Raw genomic sequence first — 20980 nt, forward strand, 5'->3', positions numbered from 1 at the left:
ATCATCATAATCTTGTTCATTGTTGATATTTTTTACCAGGAATATATTTTTTGGATAGTATGCCTGCAAATTTACTCATATTTAATTAACTTTGCTTTAAGTAACTATAAGAAAACTTACTTGTTTTAATAACGGTGAACAGAGGGGAATCGTCCCAACGATGATTGTGGTTTGGCACCGCGACTTATGTCATTATCTGCGCGCTTTATGCTAATCCAACCAATCATTGGTTGTGTCTCTGAATCATACTTATTAAAACTTATAAATTTCTTATAGAATACTAAACCAAAATTAAATAAATTTGAAATAAATATACCATGCATAGCCACCCCGTATAACCACCCTATATATATATATATATATATATATATATATATATATATATATATATATATATATATATATATATATATATATATATATATATATGGAGAGGATAAAATGAAAACACTTAAAAGGTTGAGAACACGAGAACAATTATAGACCAGTCATTCTATAAGGGCTCAAAAGGAATTTTACAATATAACTAAATATGGATAATTAATTAATTCCTACAATCATGGGATGCTATCTAATTAATTGATTTTTTTTTACCTAAATATTAGAAATGAGTTTAATCTATTTTTAATTAATAAAATTATTAAAAAAACATTTTTACCATGTTTAAAAAAATGTTTTTTATTTTTTATTTTTTTACCAATATATCAAAAAAAATTGATAAATTAATCATTCAACCGAATATATGTAATCATACAAAAATAAAAACATATTTCTAGTCATATTTGAATCTGTTGTAATCGTGAATGGATAGATGAATCAAGTTATAATAATAAACGAATATAACACAACTTATATAGAAAAATTACAATACAACTATAATCATAAATAAATAAAACATATTGGATATATATACGGATTATACATCTATTCATAAATAATAACACAAAAAGTTACAATGTAATACATATCTATTTTTCTATAATCACATTTGAATACAACATAAACAAAAATTATAATAAAAATAATTAATTATTATTATTATAAAATCATAATTGAATAAGGCGAGATCTCTTCCACTATGTATTGTTTGGTTGTATATTAGCACTCCAAAATTCCGTTTGTAAAAGCATCTCGATTTCCTCTACACACTGTCAAATAAAGAAATAAATACAATTAACAATCAACTAAGTAAAAAACATTTAGAAAAACACATATGATGTCGAATTATATATGAAGAGACATGAACAAAATATAAAATGCATATGAAATCCTATAACTGTAATTATATTCATAAATGAATGTATATCATTAATATACACTTCTAATAAAAATAAAAATAATATAAAGATTAACATATCTTTGTAAAATGAAGACTTATAATCATAAATAAATACATTCTTTCACACATGAATACCCTGCTATTCATAATTAAATGTAGATCCTATCATAGATGAATAAACCAAAATATAATACAATTTTTCATTCTGCTCTAGCTCAAATTCTTCACATTTTATCTTCTCAAACAATTCCAAAGGACCTTCAGAAAAATCCATATTAAAATACATATATATATATATATATATATATATATATATATATATATATATATATCATTAAGTTCAATGAATAATATCTCTATATGAAAAATTCATCAAATAGCTTCCTGGGCAAACTTTTCCTATGAATCTGTTCCAATAAAGATATTTTAGTTAAATTTCAAAAGCTTTCATGTCCCTATTTTAAAAAGTCAATCACTAACACCACTAAAAATTAAAAAGTAAGAATTGCACAACCTATATATTTACTTAATTTTATACATGCATTCGCCGTAAGAATATGATTCCTAAAACTGGTGGGACCAATTGCTTTGCCCTCTTCCGATAATTTCTCCACGTCTTAATCAAGATCGTCTTAGGTTTTGACTTGAAGAGACCTTTCATGTCGATGATGGTATGTTTTTTGGTTCTTGTGCTCCGACGAGGTGAGTTTGACAGCTAGCACAAGATAGCAACGACGACAAGAGTCTGATCACGACCGATTGTGACACTACTTGTGTGGATAAGCGGCTTCAGCGAATTTCGGGGTTAGCGCAGCTGAAGGAGGAGGCGACGTTGGAGATTGGTGTTCTCACGATTAGGGCTACGAAAATCGTTTGAGAGGGGGGTGAATAGGGAGACGACAATCTTTAATGAAAATAAGTGTGGGAACTAAGGATGAGCAGTTTTTTCCAAATCTCGATCCCGTACCGGAACCGGTACCGAACCGTACCGAATATAAATATATGGGATGGTACCTGGTACTCCAAAATACATAAAATTTGGGAATCGGTACCACTGGTACCGGTACTAGTATGTACTAGTACCATTCCTGGTACTGGTACATGTAATGTTAATTTTGTTCGGTACTTGGGATTAACTTTCAATCAAATTCGGTATTCGGAAAATCGGAAACTGTACGGGTCGGTACCGGTTCCGTCGCGGAACCATTATCCCTAGTGGGAATGAGAAATTATAAGGATGACCTAAAGTTTCAACTACTGTTATACCTTTATGTCATTTAAAGGTTACACTTTACTACTAATAGTTTTAGAATTAACATAAATTATCCGTTTGATAATAGCCTTAGATTTAAATATTTAAATGAGCCAAATGTATTCTCGTGTTGTCAACCTTTTTAATGTTCTCAATTGGTCTTACTCATATATATATATATATATATATATATATATATATATATATATATATATATATATATATATATATATATATATATATATATATATATATATATATATATATATTTCAAAACCGGGATAGAACATAAAAAAGTGAAACTAAATGGGCCTTTTTGTAGAACATTGGTATCACGACTTTAACTAGTTTGTAAAGTACAAGGGGTCGATTTGTAAAAAAAGCACCAAAACATTGTATATAAACGTAACAACACCACAACCCCTTGAACTGCTGAGCGGAAACCCTAGCTGCTGTTTAAACGCCGCCGCAGATTCAAGGATCTGACTGAAGATGAAGGTTTGAATGCTATTCAAAATTTACAATGAACTTTATTTGTGTTTCCGGTAGTTTAAACATTCTTAAATTATATCTGCGTTTTCGTAGTTCAACATTGCCAATCCCACCACTGGGTGCCAGAAGAAGCTCGAGATTGACGATGATCAGAAACTGTAAGTTTAATTTTGTTGTTTCATGTACGTTTTCGTGTTCTGGATTTGTAACAGAGGTCATTGTTAATGGCGATTTCTTGGAATAACATTAGGGTTTCGTAGAATATCTGTTTTAATGATTTTGTTCAAATATCTGTTTTAAGGTTTTTGGTCTATTTAATAAGTGATCATATTTTGAGGTAAATTCAAAGTACTGTGAAATGCAAATAGATTTATACTGCTTGTTTACCTGATTTTGTTCAAAGCATGATATACACATTTTGATCAACTTTGAGGATTTTTGTCATTTTATGTTTATTGATTATGATTATTAGCTTTTAAATTCAAAGTGATATTATTTTTTTTTTGTTACTTGTGATGTATATAAAACTAGGACCACTTATCAGATGATGTTGCAAGTATAGGGCTTCATAGAGGTTATTTTTGGTAATATTTATTTTTTTAGGATCCAAATGTATAAAACCAAAACTATTATATCATATGATATAGGAAGAAGAAAAACACTTAAACATGAATAATTGAAGAAGTGAAATTTTAGCAATTTCTTCCTTACCGTTTTTAATTTTTTTTTTCTATTGTTTAGTCGAGCATTCTATGACAAGAGGATCTCACAGGAAGTTAATGGAGATGCCCTTGGAGAGGTACATTTACTTCACATTTCTTCTTTCTTTTATTAACATTATATTTATATATCAATAATCTATTTAAATTAAAAATATATAATAGGAATTCAAAGGGTACGTCTTCAAAATCATGGGAGGTTGTGACAAGCAAGGTTTCCCAATGAAACAAGGAGTTTTGACTCCAGGGCGTGTTCGCCTTCTATTGGTCAGAGGTAAGTAACCTTACTTATTCAATCGAGAATAAATTTTTAAAACTTATAAAAAACAAATGAATGAAAGTATGTTGTTGTATCAGGAACACCGTGTTTCCGAGGGTATGGAAGAAGGAATGGAGAGAGGAGGAGGAAGTCAGTACGCGGTTGCATTGTGAGCCAAGACCTTTCGGTTTTGAATTTGGTGATTGTGAAAAAGGGAGACAACGATCTTCCTGGTTTGACTGATGTGGAGAAACCAAGAATGAGAGGTCCAAAAAGGGCGTCAAAGATTCGCAAGCTTTTCAACCTTTCAAAAGAGGATGATGTTAGGAAGTATGTTAACACATACAGAAGAACATTCACCAACAAAGCTGGTGAGCTGTTTATTTTGTATGATGTTAGGAAGTATTTCAAAAGAGTGTTTGTATTATGAGAACTAATTGGATTGTTATGTGAACACAGGTAAGGAGGTGAGTAAAGCACCAAAGATTCAAAGGTTGGTGACTCCATTGACTTTGCAAAGGAAGAGGGCGAGAATTGCTGATAAGAAGAAGAGAATTGCCAAGGCAAAGTCGGAGGCTGCTGAGTATCAGAAGCTTCTTGCAAGCCGATTGAAGGAGCAGAGGGAGAAGCGAAGTGAGAGTTTAGCTAAGAAGAGATCCAGGCTTTCTACTGCATCTAAGCCATCTATTGTGGCTTAGGTTTTATGTTGTTTTTGATTCACAACATGTTTTTGTCATAATTTTGATCAGATGTTTTTTGGATTTTTGTTTTGATGTTCAACTCTACTTTATTGTTGGATGTTATTATTGTTAAGTGAGGCTGTTTGGACTATATGTTTTTGCTTTTGGGATTTTGATTTTGCAGTGCTCAAGTTAAATTCATTTTAAACCTAACACGTAATATAGGACATGTAAAGTCAGTGATATCTCAGCACCAATTTCTTGATGTCTACTAAAAGCTCAATATTAAATAATAAACAACTTGTTATTTGATGATAATTAGTGATTACTAAAGCTTAATTTTCAGTTTAAAATTTAAATGGCTTTTTCAAGTGTGTGTAACTAGGTCGTTCTTGATGTCTTCTAAAAAACTAAAATATTAAATAATAAAAAACGTTGTTTTTTTTTTTTTTTAAAAGACTACAAGAGTTTATGGTGCTTGTTATAAACAAAAACAAAACTAAAGGTTTATAAAAGTAGTAGCTTTCTCGGGTATATGTTTTGGTTCCTTTAAAGAGCTTCGATTTTCAGCTTGGTTTTTGAAGTCTAACATTATATAAAGCTCCAAGTCTAATAAATGTTGCAAAAGTTAAAGCCTCACATTATAGCCCCCTACTTTCATTTCTAATATTATACATGGACAAATTTAACTTGTTCAATATTATTACAAAAAGAAAATAAAATTGAAAGTAGGTTATCACTGAAAAAAAGGAAAGTTGGATGTTAAAATAAATTGTCATTATTTTTATATTATATTATATTGGAAATAATAATATATAGTTAAAACTTATTAATTATTTTACATCAAAGTATATATAAAGAATTTTTCGTATAGAACTAACGAAAACTAATTATTATGAAGTTCATCAAAACTAAAATAAGTATATAATAATAATAATAATAATAATAATAATAATAATAATAATAAACATTAAATTTATAATAAAAAATAAAAAATCAAACATTAAGAATTACATAAATAAGAATTGGTTATATTACTTTAAATGATCCATTCAATCAATCAAAACATACTGTTTTTTTTTTTCTTACAGTTTTATTGGAATAAAAACAAACCATTCCATCAACACTATCCAGGTATAAAATGTAGCAAACCGAATAAAAATATTGTAATTCTGGTAAATTACTTTATCTCAAAAATGTTACAAAAATAATACAAAAATCAAATATGTTAGCTAAAAGTAGTTATTCAAAGCACCCCACACAGTTTCCTCAACTTCCTCCCATGATTTTGCACTCCTCAATTCTTTACACATACCAAAAATCGCCCCTAATATATTCTCCTCGTGTATTATACAATAACACCTGTGCAAAAATCAATACCATTTTCAATAATTTATTTATATATATTCTATTTATAGCCTATTTATGAATGACTTACATTGTTAGGTACGATATTCTTCTGACTACACTTCCATTGTCCCATGAATTTCTTTTCCCAAAAGGAAGTCCATAGTTTTCAAGAAGCAAATTCAGGAGCTGTAAATCTCCACGAAATATATCCAAGTGAATCGGGATCAAATCCAATATTGGATCACCTGAAAGAAAAAAAAAAAGTAAATTTGAAACTCGTTTATGTTTATGTAAAAAAGACGAGAATGCCCTTGTTACCTAGAGACATATTGCTGAAATCATAAATATAACTTGGAAGCCATGATGATATTTCCTTGTCATTATTTGACCCATTCACACCACTAGAGCACTGCTCCAAGTGAATATTGTCATCCATTATATCCGTGTGTACCCAAGAGCAAGAATTCCTCACTTCAAACAAACCATTTTTATCCTAAAGTAAGAAAAAAGAAAATTCAAAACAAATAAATAATACAAGTGCATATGAAGAACAATGAAATTAGTTGGACACTACTAACCTTGAACAAACTATGCAACTCTACAAAGTCATTTGGGAGATATTCATTAACTTTTTCAATTAGTGCACTTGGAATTGGATAACCCCTGTATTATTATATGCAAGAAATGAAATGATATAAACAAATGAATGATATAAGTTGAAGCAACTTACCACTTAGTCAAACGACTTGATACATCTTTCTTTTTCCTATTGAGAATTGTGAAGAAAACCTTTGATGCTTTTGGGAGGTTGGTTTTTTCATTAAAATCATTCTCATGGTTCAACCCTAATTCCTTTCCCATTTGTAAATATGCTGAATCGTTCAGAGGAGTAACGGGTAAGACATGGAGATGATGCAATTGCCTCCCTAAAAAGGAAGCTAGATTCGAAACCTCCTTATATGAGAGTGTATCTCTTCTGAAAAATTAGAAAACTATATTAATCAACAATTTTGAATTTGAATCTATCCATTCAAATGAATAAAAATCAAGGCTATTTTCGATAATGTGGATGAGGAGGGTATTTATGTCTTTTGCACAAATGAGAGATTATGAACAAGTTCCTAGACTAAATAAACAATCTAAATGTTCATTTTAGCCTTACATTCTTATAAAAAAAGGGAAATCTCCGATAAAGTCCCAATATTTCGGGCCAGTTTACGGTTTAATCCCACATTTATTTTTGAGTATATTACATGAATGGTCCCTATGGTTTGGGGTAATTTGCACGTTTGATCCATAACTTATTTTTTTAACTCGGAAGGTCTCTACTGTTTGTTTTTGTTGCGCGCTTGGTCCCTGTCTTACATAAAAAGACTATTTTGCCCTTGATTTTTTAACTTATTTAAATAAACACACCCCCAACCCACTTCCACCTCACATTACCTTAACTTACCTATCTCACCTTATTTAAATAAATTAAAAAATCAAGGGCAAAATAGTCTTTTTATGTAAGAAAATGACCAAGCACGCAACAAAAACAAACAGTAGGGACCTTCTGAGTTAAAAAAACAACTTAGGGACCAAACATGCAAATTACCCCAAACCATAGGGACCATTTGTGTAATTTACTCTTTATTTTTTGAACAGAAAAGTCCCGATTATCTAATCTGTCATTTTCTGTTGTTCAAAAAATAAATGTCGGGACTAAACCATAAACAGATCTAAAATATTGGGACTTTATCGGAAATTTCCTAAAAAAATGTATATATATATATATATATATATATATATATATATATATATATATATATATATATATATAATTTTAACATGAGAGTTTGTGAGGAAAAAAGAAGAAATTTTAGGGTTTAGGGTTTATGACGTGTGTAATTAATGGAGCAAAAGTGTACTTACAAGTCAGCAAATATTTTCCCTTTGCATCGTTTTGTAATAATGTAGGGCCAAATGTTGGTTTGTCCACCAGAAATGACCAATTCGTCCAAACTCATATCAGCTTTCCTATACTCAAATAGCTTTTTGCTCCAGATGCCAAAAGGGTACTCAGTATCAGAAAATATTTCTTGAATTGTACTATTTTTAGTAATTACATCAGGTACGCCTTTTCCATCCCATGGCACAATTTTATATTTTCCATTTTCGATAAAAACTATCCCACTTGCTAAAATATTAGGAACATGATGTTTCAAAGTGGAATCCGATCTCTGCATTATACTGTAGAACTCAAGCTGCATAGAGATACAAAACAAATTACATAAGGATTGTTTCAGTTATAGTATATAAAGGTAAAGAGATAATACCTCTGTTCCTAATGCATGAATACTAGCTTCTAAACCATCCTCCACAAAAATCTTCACAACATTGTCTCCTACAAGATAAACCTATTGGAAATACAAATTGTATCACTTTAAAATTTCATATTGTAATCAATTGCAAGATTTTTTTTTTTTTTTTTTTTTTTTTTTTTTTTTTTTTAAATTATTGGAAAATGAACTTACAGGATTGCTACCAGTGCCAACTGGAAACTTCTCCTCATCTACAGGCAAAGAAATATTATGGAAGGCACATAATTCTTCCATGCAGTTTGACCATTTATTAGCATGTAACGCAATACAAGCTCCCTAAAATTCCACATCATCATGTAAATTAAAAAAAGAAAAAAAGGATTAAATAAACAAAAAAGGGTAAGAAAAAAGTTAAGAGTAAATTACACGAATGGTCCCTATGGTTTAGGGTAATTTGCGCGTTTGGTCCCTAACTTATTTTTTTAATTCGGAAGGTCCCTATTGTTTATTTTTGTTACGCGCTTGGTCCCTGTCTTACCTAAAAAGACTATTTTGCCCTTGATTTGTTAATTTATTTAAATAAACAACACCCTCAACCCCACCCCCTCATCTTACCTTACCTACCCCACCATTTTTCCTTATTTAAATAATAGTCATTTTAGGTAAGACAGGGACCAAACACGTAACAAAAACAAACAGTAGGGACCAAGAGCATAACAAAAACAAATACTAGGGACCTTCCGAGTTAAAAAAATAAGTTAGGCTGTTAGGGACCAAACGTGCAAATTACTCCAAACCATAGGGACTATTCGTGTAATTTACTCAAAAAATTACTACCTTCCATATTAAGTCTCTTAATCCAGGTTTCCCAATCCAAAGCTTCCATAACCAATCTCTCAATTCCCTTTGTCCAATACAATTACTTGTGCTCCATAACGAATTATAATGGTCTCTATCCTTATCCAAAAACATGGTAAGAAAATTTATATCATAACAAAACTCCTCCATGTGGTCATCAATTTTCACTCTTTTCTCCTTTCTAGAAAGTTCATTGTCATTGTCATCCATGGATGAGAATTCCCCATTATGCCCTTCACTAAGGGCGAGCAATCCAGCACGACAAACACCTTTATGTTGATACCCAGGGGCCATATCGAGACATACAAATTCAAAATTTTTTGAGTTCACATAATTTTGTGTCACAGCAATTGTGGTTTCAAGGTTTAGAACACAGTGCCACCACCCAGTTGGAACATAAATAGTTTCACCAGGTAGTTGTGTGCATTCTATTGGCTTATCTTCATCAGCAAGAAGTGGATAGAAGTCCAACCACCACTGAGAATAAATAAATAAAAGATGACATGTCATAAGAAAATGGCAACATACTTTTGTTGGTTTGTTATATATATATATATATATATATATATATATATATATACTTTCATTTCTTCCTACTACAACATTGTACTTTGAAAAATCTAGGGTTAATCTCATAAAAGACCTTATATTTTGTTTTTTAATGAAAAAGACCTTGTGTTTTTTCAGTTTTTCTGATCTGGCCCTTTTAGTCGTTTTTTTTTCAAAAAAGAGTGGGAAATTTCCGATAAAGTCCCAATATTTTGGGTTAGTTTATGGTTTAATCCCAACATTTATTTTTTGAACAGAACAGTCCTGATTATTTTATATTTTGTATTTTGCTTATGTTAATGAAACAGTCTTTATTTTTTTTCAATAGAAAATGACAGATTATTGTGTAAAATTTGATAATCGGGACTTTTTTTGTTCAAAAAATAAATGTTGGGATTAAACCGTAAACTGACCCAAAATATTGGGACTTTAGTGGAGATTTCGCAAACGAAGTTGTAAAATGTGAGGGTTTTTTCATGAAAAACTAAAAAAGTTGGAGTATATTACTGAAATTGTCCCTATGGTTTGGTCAAAATTACACGTTTGGTCCCTAACCTTTTTTTGCACTTGGATTGTCCTTGTGGTTTGATTTTGTTGCGTTTTTCGTCCCTATGGTTTGGTCAAAATTGCACGTTTGGTCCCTAACTTTATGTATGTAAGGGACGAAAAACGCAACAAAATCAAACCACAGGGACAATCCAAGTGTAAAAAAAAAGGTTAGGGACTAAACGTGTAATTTTGACCAAACCATAGGGACGATTTCAATAATCTACTCAAAAAGTTTGAGGATTTATTTGGAAACATTTAGAAGGTTGAGGGGTTTTTCCGGAATAAAAAGAAAAGTTGAGTTTTTTTTCCGGAAAAAAAAATATATTAGGTCTTTTTCATGAAAAAAAATAAAGATGAGGTTTAATCCGTAAAGAACACAAAATATAAGGTCTTTTATGAGATTAAACCAAGAATCTACCTAGTTATAGCAATGTCATCCAAATACAAAGCAATTTACACTGCTATGATTGGGTAGATTTTTCAAAAAAGTGGAAGTATAGTACTATATTTGGGTAGTTTTTTCAAAGTTAACATCAACATTCTTTATCATTTATACATCATATTACCTGCAATGATGATGGAGTTTCAATGTCAACATCACCATCTTCATCATTTACATGTACTGTTACACCTAAAGGTACTCGTCCAGGAGGATACAGGGCCCACCTATTCAAATAAAAGTAACATATAACTTCAACACTCATAGTAATATGCCAAATTTAGGACATAAGAAGTACTGAAAAATACTCATGGCAAAAAACAAGAAGTCCTTCGTGTTGTTGTAGCATATTATTCTTTCACAAAAAATAGTCCAAAACTAGTTTTAAAATTCATTTAACATTATGTTATTGAAGTATACTACGAATCTAAGCACCAAAACAACTTATAAGCATACTACACAAAGGAATAGATCAAAGCATGCATGATAAAAGAAAACAATTTTCTTGAAATTTTATAAAAATTACCTTTTACGCCCACACAAAAGAGTATTCCAAGCACTGGTAAGAGCAGGATCAACATGCCAAGATGCACCAGATCTCTCTGGTCCAATAATAAGCCATCTAAAAGGTGGTCTTTGATCATTAGCTAAAACATCAAAATAGTCATCTGGGAATAGATTTGGCACATTGTAATCTTTTAATAAATCTGGTGCAACTTCTCCAAACTGCAATTACAAACTCATATTTCTTATAAACTATCAATAGAAAATGGGGAGGTGGAGAAATAAATGAGAGTAAGAAAACGTACATTGTCATCAAAAATGTATAGGGGATCCTCATCATGTTGTTCTTGCATGTAGGACACATAATCCTCAAACTTCATGGATAGTTTTTTAGCACTTCTTTGAGAGATTCTGAAAGGTGTAGTTCCATATTTGAGTAGTAGCTGTTCAGGAGTCCAGGTTTTTCTTGCAGCCCACGTATCAGCCAATCCAGAAATTAGAACCTACATGGAGCAAGATAGCATAACTTTCTGAATCAAATAATATAAAAATACAAGTGCAGATAACTTTTTGAATTAAATGAATGACTTACAGGTTTATGTGCATCATATTGCTGAAGGAATTCATCTGGTGAAATGTCTGTCTTTCTTTCAACATTTCCTTGATCAAAAGCAAACCCATTTAACTGAGTATAGCAACGATATAATCGCTTATACAGGAATAAAGAGTTAAATCCTGTAAATAGAAGTGATGTAACATTTAGTAAAGCAACTAAAGTGATTGAAAACTATGACATGTGAATGTGATAGAATTGAATACCATCAAAGTGTAGTGGTTTTCTGTAAGGGTCATCATCACATTTACTCAGAACTTGCAGTCTGCAGTTCATATTAGGCGTGTTAATATCATATTCTTTCAAAGATGTCACTGAGAAAATTACATGTAAATTGAATTAAAGCAAAAGGAAATTCTAAAAACCTACCGATTCAGTGTTGTCCTCTTCCATGATCCTTTGTACTGAAGCTCACGATTTTCATTATTAAGGCATAAGTTCATCCACAAAGGTTCTTCATTGCAGAGGATATACATCACACTGCAAACCATAACCCCAATTAAGCAGATTCAATTTCGTTCAATTGATTCCTACTCTATGAACTTAGCAAGATTGTGACAAGAGAACTACTTTGTAAACATTGCTAGAAAACATTAAAAAGTATGCAGTAAGATCTTTGACAGATCTAAGTTCAGTTTTTGTCAACGTATCGAAAACTTGAAAGGAGTAAGTAAATCGAATTGCTTATTGTTTGAAGATCACAATAAGCATTCATTCTAATTGTAATCAAGCCCATAAGTATGATCATCCTCGGAAATCTCCCAAATCAGTAACCTTCTCTTACTTCTATAAACATAATATACACCTGAATTTCGAATTTGGAAGAAAACAAAGTACGAGAAATTTAACAACCTGCTAGCACAAGCAAGACGAGCGACATCACGAGGTGAGAGAAGAGTCAGTATCGAACAAACGATCTCATCCGGAAGGACATGGAATCCTCCAAGAGCATCAGGTCTCCGATCTCTCGGAACAACTTGAGCTTGCGAATTCGCGTCCACCTCCATTGATTGCTTCCTTAATCTCAAAACTCAATAGGGGTTTTAATTTCTCTCTATAACTACTTTCTCAACTCGTATCTATATTGTAATGGAAAAGGGCGCGATTCCTGCTTAATGTTTAGGCAATTGTGCGGTGGCGCGTAGGCTGATTTTTCTATTTTCTAACCGAGGATTCGCCGCGTGCGGCTGAGGATCAGATTCCCGTTGACGTAACTCGTAAGTGACAAACACGGAGCTAGAAAGTTGTTGATTATTGCAATTCGGACCTTCAAGTTCTATATTTTACACTACGATCGGAGTTTTGACAAAGTTTAATCTTCACATTGGATAGAAAGTAGGACAAACTATGAGAAATCGCTCTACAAATTTATATAGCTACCAATTGGGTATGTATTTTATTTTATAATTAAAACTATATTTTTTATTCAACAAAACAAATATTCATTTAAAATGTAAGGAAACATATTTATAAACCTGCTCTTTCAAAAAAAAAAAAAATTATAAACCAATGCCATGATAGAAGTTACATCATATTTGTATAAAATAAAATTTACAATATCTATCTTTAGGTTTTATGGGCTGCAATTTTAGGCATTTCTTTATGTGATTTTCTTTTTGCTAGTTTATGTTTAGTGTGTTTCATAAGGCAGGATACTGAAGAATTAAATATTCTCAAAGGCTCAGGATCAATGTCATGTGTAGCTGCCTAATTTGCCCCCTCAACGCTTCCATGTCGTAAGGTTAGATATTGTATAGAGATACGGATGCAATCTACAACATTTACTTCTTTGGGTTCTTTTTGTGTGGTGAATAGGGAAAGGTTCTTACTTGGCAGTGTGTGTTTTTCCCCTTGTGTTATTAACCAAATCAATATAGTAAAAAGGAAAGCATACCCCACCTTTCAAGTTATATAACCGCAAGATATTTTTTTGAGCATATATATATATATATATATATATATATATATATATATATATATATATATATATATATATATTTTGTTATATACTTATAAATGAAACATTTTTCTTTTCACAACATTCATTTGAAACTTTCATGGACTTTTCCTTTCACAACATTCATTTGAAACTCCATTTACTTTTCAATTTATTTCTAATAATAATTATAATTTGGTTAATTAGGTTAAATAAATATCAAACCTAAAATGTAATCATATATAAACTAAATTTCAATATTAAAATAATATCTTTACTTCTACTTATAAAGTTATGTTTTTTAACTTTTAACATATTTATACATAATTTATTAGTTTTTAATATATTGTTGGATGTAACTCGTTATCATTTTAAAGATACAATTTTGGAGCAATTTGTATAAAATAGTTAAATTATTAGTTTAAATATAACATTACAGGCCCAACTTAAATATAAATTTTACTTTAACTTAAACAACCCAAAGAATATTTTATAAATATTTAAAAGTGATAAATTGTAGTGTCTTTCTAATAATGATTATAAGTTGGTTAATAAGGTTACATAAACATCAAACCTAAAGTGTAATCATAAATAAAGTAAATTTCAATTTTAAAATAATATCTTTACTTCTACTCATAAAGTTATATCTTTAACTTTTAACATATTATATTTAATTTATTAAATTTAATATGTTGTTACATGTAAACCATTATTAGTTTAAAGCTACAACTTTTAAACAGTTTGGACAAAATACTTAAATTGTTAATTTAAATACATTACATGGTCAACTTCAATATAAATTTTAGTTCCACTTTAAAAACCCAAAGAATATTTTGTGAATAGTTAAAAGTGATAAATTGTATAAAATACTTAAATTATTAATTTAAATATAACATTACAAGGTCAACATAAATATAAATTTTAGTTTAATTTAAACAACCCAAAAAATATTTTGTAAATAGTTAAAAGTGATAAATTATTGTGTCTTTCTAATAATAATTATAAGTTGGTTAATAAGGTTAAATAAATATCAAACCAAAGTGTAATTATAAATAAACTAAATTTCAATTTTAAAATAATTGTAACATCTGGATTCTCAGGTATGATCATATGATTATTTATTTTGAGATATGAGGAGTGAATCGACGAGTTGATGCCCTAACTCGTCGAGTAGGATCGTGAATGATGACCCGGTTTAATGAGTGGACTCGACGAGTCGGTGAATGGACTCGACGAGTCCGTTTTGTTGACAGAAACCCTAAATCCTTGGGCATGTGCCCTATTTAAGGGTCCTTATGGCCTTCATTTGCGGCCACCCTTTCCAGAGAAAAGAACCCTAACATATTTAAGCGTGTGAAGTGTGAGAGAGAGAGAGAGAGAGAGCCATCTTGAGCCATTTGTTGTGATTTTGCTAAGGAGGAGAAGTGATCCAGCAAGAAGGACCAAAGGAGGTTGTTGTTATGAGACTTTCGTGCAAGGAGACTTCACTTTGAGGTAGCAATTCGGCCCTTTTCTTCTTTATTGTGTAGGCTTATTTAATCAAGGGTTTCTTTACCCTTTCTTGAGTAGGAATAAGAAGCATGAGAAGTCCCAATGCGAAATAGACCTTAGATTTGGACCTTGAGAGGTCCAGAGAGTCCCAATCATCCAGCTTTATGCAGTCCCTTTGGGGTTTTGGATCTTGGTTGTTATATTAAGAGCTAATTCATCAAATAGAGCCATATGAGTGTTGCATGAGCATAAAGATTGGACCTTTACGTGACTTTTGAGTGTTTACAGGTCAGATCTATAAGTTAGAGAAAAAGGTTTGACCCCAGAAGGTCATTTAGGAGTTGCCATGGAGGAAACTTGTCGAGTCCATGAGAGGACTCGACGAGTCAAGTCGGGTTGCCCTTCGATTCGGGATCAGTGGTAACCCGTCGAGTGAAAGGTTAACTCGACGAGTTGAGTGAGGCCTTAAAAGGATTCAAAAGATGCGCATGAACTCGCTGAGTCCCACGAGTGCACTCAGCGAGTCTGGTCAAAGTTGGATCGTTGACTGAGTTGACTTTCGTTGACTTTTAGGGTTTGGTCAACAATTGGGTTTTTGGGTCTTGGAGGGGTAAAATGGTCTTTTACCCTTCTGAGGAATTATAAGGGGGATCAATCTAGCCTTTGAGAGCCGTTGTTAATTAGATGAAAATTGTTTATTTGATTAGGCGGAGGCTAGATCAGTATTCGAGATTCGAGATTATCCGAGTTACCCAAGGTGAGTCTTCTCATTATACATTACCTTGAGTGGTACGTATGTGCAAACCGGAGGGTCTTATGTGCATATGTATGTTTTAGATTTATGTGCATTGTGTTATATATATATATATATATATATATATATATATATATGCTATGTGTTATAGATCGGACCGGAGGGTCTAACGATATAGACCGGACCGGAGGATCCAACGAGCCACGGGACTAGAGGGTTCCGCTGAGACACATTGACCGGAGGGTCATACCGAGTTATAGCCTCGAGTGGCTTATGTGTTGTATGTGGTATTTTGGGGAACTCACTAAGCATTTATGCTTACCGTGTTATGTGTTATGTGTTTCAGGTACCAACGAGGATCACGGGAAGGCGCCGGCATGATTTGTACACACTGGTTAAAGATTATGTTTTTGAGATTCTAGGATATGTTTATTTGTGATAACATTTGATAACATGAGATTTGAGAATATTATTTAAGTTTGATTGTGTTGAAAAATGAAAAATTGTTTTGAAAAATTACATTGTTACAAGTTGGTATCAGAGCCTTGGTTTGAGGGATTCGGATGCACCTTCGGGAATATCTGAACGCAAACTGAGGATTTGAGAATATTTTCATAAAATAAACAAATTTTCTAAAAAGAGTAAAAGATTTTTAGACAAGCAAAACGGAGCAGTGTGTACGATCAGCCAGCGCCCGAATGGTGATTTCCCAAAATACCCTTACATTATGTGTTATGAGATATTATGTAATATGATATGCATGCTAGAGTGGGCTAGGTATTCATATCTAGGACTAGAGTGGCCTGATTTGTGATGCCTTAGCCTAGGAGATTTCTGCTACTATGAGATACTTCGAGAGTGAGTAGGTAGCAGCGAGGAGCTTATGTGTGGTCTACTGGAAGGTAGCATGTGTTTAACGAGATATATAGTACTTGTGATCTGGGATCCTACGAGGAGGACTTAGGGTGAATACCGATGCATTGTGGAAGGTAGTATAGGGCCCGTACTACTGGAAGCACCGGATCAGTGAACAGTCCAAGTAAGAATCCTTAGGGTACCAAGGAGCAAGTAGGGTTGAGTATCGAGTGCGAGTATACTCAAGCGAGTCTATGATATCTTTTGTGTTGTGTTTCAGAGACGTCATGGTTGGGACACGCCACACACCAGGGGGCAGCGGCGTTAGCAACGAGGAGATTCGTCGGATGATTCATGACGAGGTGGTCGCGATGATCCGGGAGGCCATTCCGGAGATGTTTGGGTCTATCAAGACCACGCTGATTGAGACGTTTGACGAGAGGTACGCTGCTGTTACTTAGGCGGCTGCTGCTGCAGCCACAATAGCTGTTGCTGCCGCGAGACCACAGGGGGTGATTCATTGCTGTACCGAGAGTTCAGCAACACGAAGCCACCAGATTTTGATGGGACTCAGGATCCGATAGCTGAGATGAGGTGGATCTCAGACATTGAGGGATGCTTCTACACCTGTTCTTGTCCGGAGCATCTGAGGGTACGGTTCTCTTTGAACCAGCTTCGCTTGGGAGCGAAGGACTGGTGGAAATTTGTGACGGCTGATTTCACTTCTGTAAAGATGATAGCGGTGACCTGGGAGAGGTTCACCCCCATGTTCCGAGATGAGTATGTTCCCCCAGTGGAGAGGGACATGGGAACGATTGGCGCGGGAGTTCTTTTCCCTCAAGCAAGGGACGAAGTCCGTGACGGTGATTACACAGATGTTTCATGAGAGGGAGTTGTTTTGCCCTGAGCATGTGTCTACTGAGCAGGCACGCATGAGTCAATATCTGAGCACTCTGAGGAGAGACATTCGTGAGTTCGTGGCGAACTCAACATACCGGACATTTTCCGAGCTCCAGGAAAATGCCCGGAAGAGGGAGATCGAGCTAGAGACTCAGGCCATGGAGGAGGCCGAGTCTCAAAGGAGGGATAGGCGGCCGACACAGTCTCAGCCGACAATCAAGCGGGTAAAACCCGCTGATTCGAGATCTGGGGAACAGAGGGGTCGCACTTGTGGGAAGTGCGACAAGAGCCATGAGGGAGTGTGCAGAGCAGGGGTGTGCTACAAGTGTGGCAAGGAGGGGCATTTCGTGAGGGATTGCCCCAAGGGGTTTACAGTTTGCTTTCACTGTAACCAGACTGGCCATCGAAAGGCTGAGTGCCCATAGCTACTTTAGGGATCAACTCAAGGGTCTTCATCTGCTGCTAGGGCTATAGAGGCTCGGCCAGCGAAGGCCGAGGCACCGAAGGCTCGCGGGAGAGCCTTTTAGTTGACAGCGGAGGAGGTCTGCGCAGCGCCCGATGTCGTGGCTGGTATGTATTCGTTTATTTACTTTCTCTGAGTTTGAGATATTATTCTTATATTGTGATATGCATAGGTACTTTTCTTGTGAGTTCTGTACCTGCCTTAGTGTTATTTGACTCGGGTACGAGTCGATCTTTCGTGTCATTAGCATTTAGCCAGCACATCAGTATCCGACGGGAGGCGTTGAGTCGCCCTCTACGAGTTTCTATAGCCGACGAGTCTACAACAGGGCTGTTGAGGGTTTGTAGCCTATGTGATGGATACACGAGTTGCTACAGAAAGGCCTAGTTCTGTCAACAAGGTTCCGATAGTGCGCGAGTTCCCGAATGTTTTCCCCGAGGAATTGTCGGGTGTGCCTCCAGAGAGGCAGGTGGAGTTTCATACCGATTTAGTTCCGGGAGCAGCGCTTATTGCCAAGGCATCCTATCACCTTGCGCCACCAGAGATGCAAGAGTTATCCTCGCAGCTTCAGGAGCTGCTGGGGAAGGGATTCATTCGACTGAGTAGCTCGTCGTGGGGAGCGCCAATCCTTTTTGTCAAGAAAAAGGATGGCTCACACCGGATGTGCATTGATTACCGGGAGTTGAACAAGTTGACGGTCAATAACCATTATCCACTACCGAGGATCGATGATCTGTTCGATCAGTTGCGGGGGGCGTATTGGTTCTCCAAGATAGACTTGAGATCTAGATATCATCAGATGAGGGTGCGTGATGAGGATATCCAGAAGACGGCGTTTAGGACTCGTTATGGGCATTACGAGTTCGTGGTGTGACAACTGTCTTCATCAACAACGAGATTGATGAAATCAATCAGTTTAGAGAAAAGTTGGTTACTTTCTTTTATGTTTATTCTTTTTTATTTGATTGATTTTTTGTATTTATGAATCAGGTGATTGGCTAAAGAGAATGGATCTTCACAATCATCCGGTACTATCATCTTAATTCAGACTAAACATGTTTCAATCAATGATGATTTCCTAAAAGATCATGAGGTTAAGACAATTTTTAGAAGTAAAGAACCTGTCCGGGTAAATAAATATTTTTAGAAACATATCTTTATATAAAAATGGTTGTTAACATCTTACTTTCTTTCAAGTAGATTGAAAAGTTCCTAATTGTGGGTACTATAATAGGAATCCGCCAAGACAAACCTTGGTTTTACCAAAATTTTCCTGACTATCATACAAAGGCAGTCGAAATTCCGGGTAGCAATGAAGATGTGAAACTTTTCAAGTGTAAAAATGTTGAATGCAACAAGTCCACTAAAGTTGTTGTCCCAAGGTTTTTTATGAAATCAATTTAAATTACAAATTAGGTTTTTTCTTTTTAATTAACCATGTTTAATTTGTTATAACTTTGTTTTTTAGATACATGATTCCAGTTTGTGTACAAGACGATTCTGCTTCTACAATCTTAACTATGTTTGATGAAGAAGCATATGGGCACTTGGGGATTTCAGCCAGAGATTTAGCATAAAAACATACTCGGGTATATATATATATATATATATATATATATATATATATATATATATATCTTATTATCTTTACCGTTTAATCCTTATGTAATAGTTATTTTTACCATTTTTCAGCTTGGATTCAATTTGTCCATATAGCGACAGAAAGTACCACTTCATAAGACATCAAGTAGAAGAAGGACACCTCGTGGTGAAGAGGATATCGTCAGAGGACAACCCAACAGATCCCTTTACGAAGGGACTGAGTAGGGTTAGGCACTTGCAGCATGCAAGGGGCATTGGGCTAACGGCCAAGATTAGTTTTAGTGATTAGGTAAATATTTAGAAACTTGTAATAGCTAAATTGTAATTGACACTTGATGATTAAATAAAAGGAGTTTTATTTATAACTAAAGTTACTGTCTTGTGTCAATTATTTACTATTGTTTCACTTTTTCATGTTTTGACTTCCAGAATAATAAGATTATTCAAACTATCCACAGTCGATCATACTTTAGAAGTAGGTTATGAGGCTAGACTGTCATGAGTTGGCTTATAGATTGTCTAAGGTGTTAGACATAGCAAAAGTTTTGATACACCATTCATGAGTGCTCCTGAAATAAGATTTGAGTATTAGATTAAACCCATGCTCACATGAATCACTTCATGAAATTTATCACGAGTGATTGTGAGACGATAATATCATATAATCTTCAAACCAAGATATATGAGTTGTTGACTATGAGTTGGTTGTGCATTGATGATATGTAAACGCATCAGTAACTTGATGTTAAAAACATATCGTTGTGCATGATTTAATGAGTAGTTAGTACAAGCATATAATGTCGAAGTTTATATGTTCCTTTTATCCTAAGAGGATTAAAAGTGATACCTTGGGCCCCTCGATGATTTGTTTTGACTTATGTGCCGGGCCCGGTCAAAACTAAATTGATGTGTTCAGTTATATTCTATGTCAAACAAATCGGAAATCGGGAAACAAACTGTAGGACAATAAGTATGACTATGTTCCATGTATTTGTCTGCATGATATCTTGAAGAACAGAGGAATATATGATCCCTTATCTAAAGGACGCATCACTAACTAGCTCAGAGTTTGACAGCGACTTTTGAAAGCTACGATTGCTAAGTCGGATTTTAAAGTTACATTGGCAGCTATA

The 20980-nt window shown here is 33.7% G+C and overlaps 2 protein-coding genes across 2 annotated transcripts; one reads left to right on the forward strand and one right to left on the reverse strand.

Moving 5' to 3' along the window:
- Positions 1-2903: 2903 nt before the first annotated feature.
- Positions 2904-4832, forward strand: LOC145072968 (small ribosomal subunit protein eS6-like). The gene is made up of 6 exons (XM_079019488.1): positions 2904-3029; positions 3117-3181; positions 3765-3822; positions 3908-4016; positions 4100-4372; positions 4461-4832. Exons 1-6 carry the CDS (start codon positions 3024-3026, stop codon positions 4697-4699), a joined length of 750 nt encoding a protein of 249 aa, XP_078875614.1. The 5' UTR covers positions 2904-3023; the 3' UTR covers positions 4700-4832.
- An 859-nt stretch (positions 4833-5691) lies between these two features.
- On the reverse strand, positions 5692-13107 carry LOC145075253 (putative glycosyltransferase). The gene is made up of 16 exons (XM_079021553.1): positions 12699-13107; positions 12216-12326; positions 12053-12111; positions 11826-11968; positions 11539-11736; positions 11256-11455; positions 10857-10956; positions 9172-9669; positions 8548-8670; positions 8350-8430; positions 7946-8277; positions 6762-7007; positions 6610-6694; positions 6350-6524; positions 6120-6276; positions 5692-6043 (listed from the first exon to the last, which is right to left on the reverse strand). Exons 1-16 carry the CDS (start codon positions 12851-12853, stop codon positions 5914-5916), a joined length of 2793 nt encoding a protein of 930 aa, XP_078877679.1. The 5' UTR covers positions 12854-13107; the 3' UTR covers positions 5692-5913.
- Positions 13108-20980: the final 7873 nt, after the last annotated feature.

This window comes from Lactuca serriola, chromosome 9 (assembly GCF_051521515.1).
Source record: "Lactuca serriola cultivar US96UC23 chromosome 9, Lser_US96UC23_V15, whole genome shotgun sequence".
Taxonomy (NCBI): Eukaryota; Viridiplantae; Streptophyta; class Magnoliopsida; order Asterales; family Asteraceae; genus Lactuca; species Lactuca serriola.